We start from the raw sequence: 8428 nt of genomic DNA on the forward strand, positions 1-8428 counted from the left end.
CACTCGATGCCTCCTCAATGTTGCCACCACTTTCCATCCAAGTATTTTGCACGCAAATTGAGGTGAAGAGTACCTCACCATGTCGCGCCGTGTCATTGGTGCCCTGGGCGTGTCGAGCTACCTGATTAGGTAGCGGGCGGTGGGCCAGAATTTTTTTGCGCATCACGGCAGAAGGAGAAAAAAAAGACTGGGCATCCTCACAGCCAGAAGAAAAAAGAAGCAGGCGTCAACAGCACCAGCGACTCGGTAGCATGGCCGCGCAGACATCGCCGACACTGACGTCGACGTCACACACGCTCACCGCCGCACCGCCCTCCAAGATGGCACCAGCCCGCTCGTCGACGACCGACGGCGAGGCGGCCGCGTCGCTGCTCTTAAGCCTGCGCTCTACAAACCGACACACGTTCCTGCGGCCCAGCGCAGCAATCTCCAACGACTCGCTCGACGTGGTCAAGAAGACGCTCGAGGGCTTCGCGACGCAGGTTGGCGAGCAGCAGGAGCAGAGGCTCAAGGAGAGCCGCAAGAGGAAGAGGAGGGGTGGTGGGGACGGGCAGCACGTGGATGTGCTGAAGCTGAGAAAGGTGTATGTGGACGGGTTTGAGACGGGCCAGGTGTGGCAGCAGGCCAAGAGGATCATCGCCGGCGTCTTGAGCTTTTCAGACGCTGTGCTGGATGAGCTTGAGGAGAGGCGGCAAGTTGCTCTGCCTGGCGGGGAGGGCGTCGAGTCTGGGTCCGATCAAGAGCAAGACGACGCCAAGGTCGACGCGGGCTCTGAAGAGGTCGGAGACGAGGAAGAGGAAGACGAGACAGGCATTTCGGTTGAGGACCTGGAAGACGAACTGCAAGACCAAGGCGAAGACGAAAGCCTTGGCGGTCAAGGCGACTACGACGATGGAGAAGAAGACGAGAACGAGGAAGAGTCAGAGGATGAGGAATTTGTCCAAGATGCCCACGGGCTCAACGACGGCTTTTTCTCCATCGACAACTTCAACCGACAAACGCAATGGTTTGAGGAACAAGACGCAAGAGGAGACCCCACGACAGACCAGGCAGGCAACGATGAAGACATTGACTGGGGTGCAGATCCCTTTGCGCCCCAAAAAGCTTCGAAACAAAAACCAGGAGCAGATAACGATGCCCCATCGGACGATGACGCCGAAAACGACGGCGACGACGACGACGACCAAGGGCCGACATTTGGGGATATGGCGCTGGATGCCCCCGAGGGGGACAGCGAAGACGAGGCCATGCAGGACGGCGCCGGAGACGACGGCGGCGAGTTCAATGCCAACGAAATCTACTACAAGGACTTTTTCGCGCCGCCGCCCAAGAAGACCAAAGGCGGAAAGTCCAAGCCCAAGAAATCGGTCAAGTTTGAGGTGCAGCAGCCCGCCGAGGCAGACGTCGAGCGGGCCATGGCTGATGTGCGCCGCGACCTGTTTGACGACGAGTCGGACGAGGAAGACTCGGACGACGCCCTGTCGGACGTATCTGCCGGCGACCCCAGGTCGCGACGGTCAGCGCACGAGCGGCGGCAGGCCAAGCTGGCCGAGGAGATTCGGCAGCTCGAGGCGGCATCGGTGGCCAAGCGCGAGTGGACGCTGTCGGGAGAGGCGGCGGCCGCGGACCGGCCGATGAACTCGCTGCTGGAAGAGGACCTCGACTTTGAGCACGGCGGCAAGCCCGTGCCCGTCATCACGCCCGAGGTGAGCGAGGGCATCGAGGAGCTCATCAAGCGGCGCGTCCTGGCGCAGGAGTTCGACGAGGTGCTGCGCAGGCGACCCGACGCCGAGGGCCTGCCAGCGGGGACGCGGCGCGGCATGGCGGAGCTCGACGACACGAAGTCGAGCAAGGGCCTGGCGGAGCTGTACGAGGAGGAGCACGTGAAAAAGACCAACCCGGACAGTCACGTCAGCCAGTCGGATGAGAAGCTTGCGCGTGAGGAGAAGGAGGTCGAGGCCCTGTGGAAGGACGTGTGCGCGCGGCTCGACGCCCTAAGCAGCTGGCACTACAAGCCTAAGCCGGCGGCGGCGGCGCTGTCCGTCGTGGCCGACGTGGCGACGGTCAGCATGGAGGAGGCGCAGCCCGGCACGGCGGGCGAGAGCAGCAGCCGCATGGCGCCGCAGGAGGTGTACCGCGCGGGCGCGGCCGTGGGCGCGGGCGAGGCGGGCAGGGCCGAGGTGTCGACGCGCGGCGGCATGCCCGTGGCGCGCGCCGAGATGTCGCGCGAGGAGCGGACCAGGCGGCGGCGCAGGAACAAGGAGCGGGCGCGCAAGGCGGGCGGCGGCGCTGGCGCCGCCGCCGGAGGCGAGGGCGCCGCGGTCAGGACGAGGCGCGAGACGGTGGCGGAGCTGAAGAAGGGCGGCGTCAGGGTCATTAACCGCAAGGGCGAGGTCACCGACGTCGACGGCAACAAGGCCAAGGCGGCAAAGAGCCTGTCGGGCGGCGGGCTGAAGCTGTAGCACGGACCTGCCGCTGCGTTCTCCCTTTTTATTTTCTTTTTTAAATGGATTGCTGCTTCTGCATTTTGGGGCGTTTCGCGCTGCCCTGCTCCGTCTCTTGACCAGGGGAATGAAGAAGAAGTATGAAGACGCCCGCCCCCTTTTTTCATTTTCAAGCACACCTCAACGTTTCTCTGCCGTTTCTTTTTCCTCTTCTGGCGGCGGCGAAGAGCCGCGCGAGTCGTGCAAAAGTCGTTTGTCCTCGTGCCCGTCCGTCCTTCCGTTCGATAAAAGCCTCGCCCCCCCTTGTGTGGTACTGTACAGAGAAGTCACCGTCCCCCCCTTGCCCTCCCCTCTGAGTAAGAAGTTGGCGGTCCATCTTCCGCTGCATGTCGTGATGGCTGCTGGTAGGCCTGTCACTCCCTTCCCTTCGCCCCCTGTCCCATCCACTCAAGCTGGGCGTGCCGTCGGTGCCCTAGACTCCGCAGCGCCAAAGCGCGCCCGAGCTGGTCTGCTCAAGCGGGCAAGTCGTAATAATGCAAGGTAGCCCTAGACCGTGTCTCCTCCACTTGGAAGACTTCACCTCCCTTTCTCTCGCCTCTTCTGGCAAGCATACCTCACTCCTACTCCACCTCCCTCACGCCTTGTCGCCCGCGTCGCCGTCCGCCAACCTAGGCTTCTTGGGCGACGCCGGCGCGCCCTCGTCGGCGGCAGCGGCAGCAGCAACAGGGGCGTCGTCGGCGGCGAGCTCGTCGGCCTTGCGCTTGCCGTTTGGCGCCGCGTCCTTTGCCTTTTTGCGCACCATGCCGGTGAGGTCGGTGGCGTTCTTGGCGGCCTCGTCGGCGCGGGCCTGCACCTCGGCGCTGGGGGGCTGGCCGAGGGCGCTGCCGAGGATGCCGCCCAGGGCGTCGGCGTCGATGGGGTCCTTACGCAGGTCGACAAGCTGAAGGGTGGGTTAGCCGGAATTCCAGTGATGGTGATGTTGATTTGAGGTGTGAAGAGCGTGGGCATCAAGGCACTCATCGCAGGGGAATTGGTAGGGAAGAGGGCTAATTGGATCATTTACCCTCTGCTCCATGTCGGCAACGACCTCCTTCATCTCGGCAAGGACCTTGCGGGCCACGTCATTGTCCTCGGGGGAGGCCATGGTGGCGAGATCTACCTCCTTGGCCTGCATCTTGAGCTTGAAGCTCGTGATGGCGAGGTCCATCTCCTTGACGGCCTCGTCGCGGAGGTCCTGGTCCATGGCCTCGCGCTTGGCGTTTGTGCCGTCGTCGCCAGACATTGTGATGGAGGCAAACTCGAGGGCCAGGGAGAGCTTGTAGTGGGCCTCGGCGACAATCTCCGAGTCTTCGGGGTACAGCTCCATCTTGTACTTCAGAGAGACGCGGCCATCCTCAATGGCGTTGGGGTATCTGTTGGACACGGAAGAGGCGCTCTGTCAGATAGGACGAGACGGGAAGGGAATAGGAGTGGGGTGCGCGTACTGCTCGTTCTCGAGCGAAATCTCCGCGAGGCAGTCGTGCGTATCGGCTAGGCGCTCTTTGACATGTCGCACGGCCGGGGAGTCCTCTTGAACCACCTCCTTGCCTTTGGCCGACTGGTTCTCCGAGCTCAGTTTTTCCAGCTTCCTGAGGTAGCAGACGCGCGCGAGGTCGAGAATCTCAAAGGCCGTGGCCAAGTCGTCGTCTTCCTCTTCCTGGCCCTCGTCGTCGGCTCCCTGTCAAAGGGCGTAAGCGAGGCGTCAAACGCGCCGATGCAGATGGCCTACCTCGTCTTCTTCCTCGGCGTCCGAGTTGTCAAAGTTCTCGTCACCGGTGAACTGGAAGAGAGGCTTCTTGGCGCCGGTGTCTGCGCCTGCGGCGGCCTCTTTGGCGGCCTCGGGCTTTGCGTCCTTGACCTCGCCCACGTCGGCGAGCTGGACCTGGGCGGCGGTGGCGGCGTGCGCCTTTGAGCTGCCATTTGCATCAACGGCGGCGCGCTTGTCTGCGGCGGCAGGGCCCCCGAGGACGTCGCTTTTGCTCTGGCCGACCTTGAAGAGGCTGCGACCGTAGTGGAAGAGAATCTCGGCATTCTCAGGGTGCAGTTCGCCATTGATCTCGGCCTGCAAGACGCTGGCGCGGGAGAAGATCTCGGAGGCCTCGTCGTAGTTCTTGTGCGCGTACAGGGCGCTTCCCTTTGCGCTCAGGTCGGCGAGGGAGACTCGTTTTGACTTGATGTCTTCATCGTCGTCATCGGCGACGGGCTGGGAGACGGCTGCCGCGCTGGAGTCGACGACCTTGGGCTCGTCGGCGGCCGGTCGCGTCTGCTCGGGGGGGGGATCTGCCATCTTTGACGAGGCAGCGGCGGTCTCTGGCTCGTGCCAGCAGTGTGGGATCGGATTAAGGGAGGTGTTGTGCGTGTTTGGTGCCACGGAGATGCGGTGTGTGTTTGGGACCGAGGAGGCGCCTTGGCGAGGGCGCGGGAGAGAAAAGAGGAAACGCGAGAGCGCGTTGAATGGCTGCTGGTAGTGATGGTGGGCTACGCTCTGCTACGCACTAACAGAGCTGTAGCTCGGAGCAAGCGCGCTTGATTGGCCAGGCTGGCAAGTTGAGACTTTTGCATAAGTACGAGTGACTTGCATAAATTCCATCCCCTTTACTGCATAAAATACTTCCGTAGGCATGGTTTGAATCGGGCTCTCTTACTATAGTAGCTGCTATTCGTATCTAGGAACATAGGCCTATTAGTTCCTAAGAATAGTTCCGAGGAATAGTTCCTTAGATATACTAAAGATATTAAAAACACTGCCCTTTAAACCGAGGCTTAATAGAATCCTTTTATTATCTTATAGGTTAAGTCTAGAAAGCGCTATTAAGCCTACTAAATTAAGAGGGAGGTATAGCCGTCTTAGGTAAGCTCGATAGTAAGGGGTAACGGCGGCTTAGAGGTATAGTATACTTAGACGATAGAAATAGCGGAGGCGGGCGTAGCCGACCTATAGCGCTAGGCGTATACTAAGAGATATATAATAAGACCCTTTTACTCTTTAACTTATATATATCGTTTAAAATCTTATAAACTAATTTACGAGAGTCTATCTCTTAATACCTTTAAAATAGATATTATAGACTTATTAAGCGGTTTAAGGAAGCTCTTAAAATAGCTAGCCTTCTACTTAGTTTTAAGCTTTCTTTTCTTAACTTTTCCTTATTAACTTACTTATATATATCTTACCTCCTTACCCCTTTACTATAGCCCTATATACTCCTTTATAATATTACTAGGATTCTCGTAAAGAAAGATATAAGAAGTATATATAAAATATATAAAGGTAAAAGTAAAAGTAAGGGGTTAAATAGGTAAGGCAAAGTTATTTTAATTCTTATAGGGGTAGTAGTTATAAAAGGGGAGTAATTATATTACCTTAATTATCCTTCTTTCCTTTATCTAACGCTCCTATATATACCTATTTAGTATCTTAATTAATAAAGAAAATCCTACTTAAAGAAGCTACTAATAACCTCTTAACTACTAAGCTTTTTACTAGTTTTCCCCCTTCTTTTTAGCTATTATCGGTCCCTTTATTTTATCTCTTACTACCTCTATAAGAAGCTATCGCTACTTTTACTTCCCCTTATACCCCTACCCTCTTCTCTATACCTCCTTTTAGCTCCTTCTTCTTTCTTTTATACTAAGTATTTTTAGCTTCTTAGGTCCCTTTTACTAAGGGATATCTCTAAGAACTACGAAATTAAGCTACGCTTTATAATATACCCCCTTAGCTATAGCCTGCCCTTATAGTAAGGGTATAGCTAATACGGCTTTAGGCTAGGAAGCGTATAGAGGAGGTTCTTAGCTCTATACTTCTCCCTTTACTTAAGGAAAGTAGGGGCCCTTTTAGGTCCCTAGGCTCTTTTAAACCTACTTAAGGAATAAGGGCTTAAAGAGGGGAAAGACCTATAAGAAAGGGGGCCTTCTTAGAAGGGAAAAACCTAATTAAAATAAGGGGCCCTTTAAAGGGAAAACCTTTTTCTTTTCTTTAGCTATAAACGTTACCTTCTTATATAAGCTATTAGCTTCCCTTATAGACTCTTAAGGTAGGCCTTTAAAGATAGCTTCTTTTAGACGTCTTTTAGCCTTATTTACTATAAAAGATAGCTAGCTTTTACTTTAGTAAGAGCTTTATAAGACCGTTTACTTTTATTAATACTATTAAAACTTAATAAATAGAAATAAGTCTCCTTTAAACCTCTTAATAAAGCTAATACTAATAGATATTAATATACTATAGCTAGGTTAATAGCTTTACGTTTTCTATAAGAATTTATATAGTCTATATATTATTATATTTTATAGCTAATAAGGATAAAATTTATAGTTATAAAGATATAAGTAGTATAAAAGTCTTTAACTATTATAAATTATAAGCTTAAGCTATAGCTTAAGCTATATAGTTATATATAAAGGGCTAGATCTTATATATATATATATATACTAGCTATATATAAATAAGCTTTATATAGTATAACGACCGGTATTATTCCTAAGGGATAAACCTATTAAGGGGTTTATATTAGTAGATATAATAGGGCGTAGTCTAAGTAATAATAAGTATATTATATTAGTAATAAGTTAGAGGTCGTAGACTATAGACTATAACTAAGTAATTAAGTAATTAGAATTAGAGATAAGATCGTAATAAAGATTATAATAATTATAATATATATTAAAAGCTAAAAAGCTATCTATTTAAAAGAGTAAAAGTAGGTAGCTATATATACTTATAGTCCCCTTACTATAACGATATTACTTATTATATTTAGTTTATTTAGTTTACTTAGTACTAATCTAGCTAATTTAACTAATTAGACTAATTAATACTTAGTTTACTTAGTATTGATCGTTTAATTTAACTAATCTAACTAATTTATTATATAACCTTTATATTAACGGTTCTTCTTTAGTCTATAGCGCCTAGTATCCTACGCTTTAGCTATATAGCCTATATTCTAACCGTCTTCCTTTTACGGTTAGCTAGTTTATAATATTATTTTCTTCTCCCTTATAATCCTTATCCTAAGGATTATAAGTAGTATAGTACGTCGCTCTTAAGTATTAATACGTTCTTTCCTTCTTTATAATTTTTTTTTTCTATTATAGCTAACTATATCTAGTTCTTATATCTTTAAATTATTCTATTCTTTAACCTAATACTATAGGGATATAGTATCTTAAATCGAAAAAATCGGTATTTAGTTATTTAAAATAGGTTAGTATTTACCTTACTAAGAGAGTAGCTTATTATATTTCGTCCTAAAAGGATATTTAAAATACTTATTTTATACGAAAAAAGTATTTATTATTATAATAGAATTTTTTTAATAACGGAGTTCGATAGCCTTAAGGTTTAAAAGAATCGTCTTTAGGTTAATACTTAATATAAGCGCTAAGAGGTTAGTCGGCTCGCGGCTATGGTAGCCGCTATTTATACCGCTCTTATAAGGGCATAGTAAAAAGAGATTAATATCTCTTCTTAAATCGATCGATACTTTAAGGTATAGTCGCGTATATTACGCTAAGAGCTTTATACTTTAGGCGAGTTAGACTTATTATTAACCCTTAAAATAGCGGTTCTAAATAACGCTTTTCTATAATTAGAACTAAACTTATAGTTATAGTTTAACGGCGTTACTACTAGCGTTACTAATAGAACTATCGGAGTAAAGAACTATAGTAGGTTAAGTGCTTAAGTAGTTCTTAGGTATTCTCTTTTAGTCTATATCCTTTCTATTTAATAAGGTATTCTTATTACTAACTTTATTTTCTTATATTTAGTATTTATTTAGCTTTATATTCCTAATTATTATAAACTTTAATTTTATTTTATAGTTTAGCGTCTTATAGTACTAGTTTTAATAATAAGATATAAAATATCGGGTATATCTATATTATTATTAATAGCGAAAGTTTATAGTTAACTTTTAAAATAACTATCTTAACTTTAA

At 49.3% G+C, this 8428-nt stretch overlaps 2 protein-coding genes across 2 annotated transcripts; one reads left to right on the forward strand and one right to left on the reverse strand.

Annotated features, from left to right (window-relative positions):
• Positions 1 to 251: 251 nt before the first annotated feature.
• On the forward strand, positions 252 to 2462 carry HRG_00123 (mpp10 protein; the record flags this gene model as incomplete). Its single annotated transcript, XM_044858594.1, has 1 exon — positions 252 to 2462. One exon carries the CDS (start codon positions 252 to 254, stop codon positions 2460 to 2462), a length of 2211 nt encoding a protein of 736 aa, XP_044724994.1.
• Positions 2463 to 3078: 616 nt separating this feature from the next.
• Positions 3079 to 4770, reverse strand: HRG_00124 (SHNi-TPR domain-containing protein; the record flags this gene model as incomplete). The annotated part of the gene is made up of 5 exons (XM_044858595.1): positions 3079 to 3384; positions 3508 to 3856; positions 3929 to 3983; positions 4032 to 4161; positions 4213 to 4770. 5 exons carry the CDS (start codon positions 4768 to 4770, stop codon positions 3079 to 3081), a joined length of 1398 nt encoding a protein of 465 aa, XP_044724995.1.
• Positions 4771 to 8428: the final 3658 nt, after the last annotated feature.

The sequence above is a fragment of the Hirsutella rhossiliensis genome, assembly GCF_020360975.1.
Source record: "Hirsutella rhossiliensis strain HR02 chromosome Unknown scaffold00001, whole genome shotgun sequence".
Lineage (NCBI taxonomy): Eukaryota > Fungi > Ascomycota > Sordariomycetes > Hypocreales > Ophiocordycipitaceae > Hirsutella > Hirsutella rhossiliensis.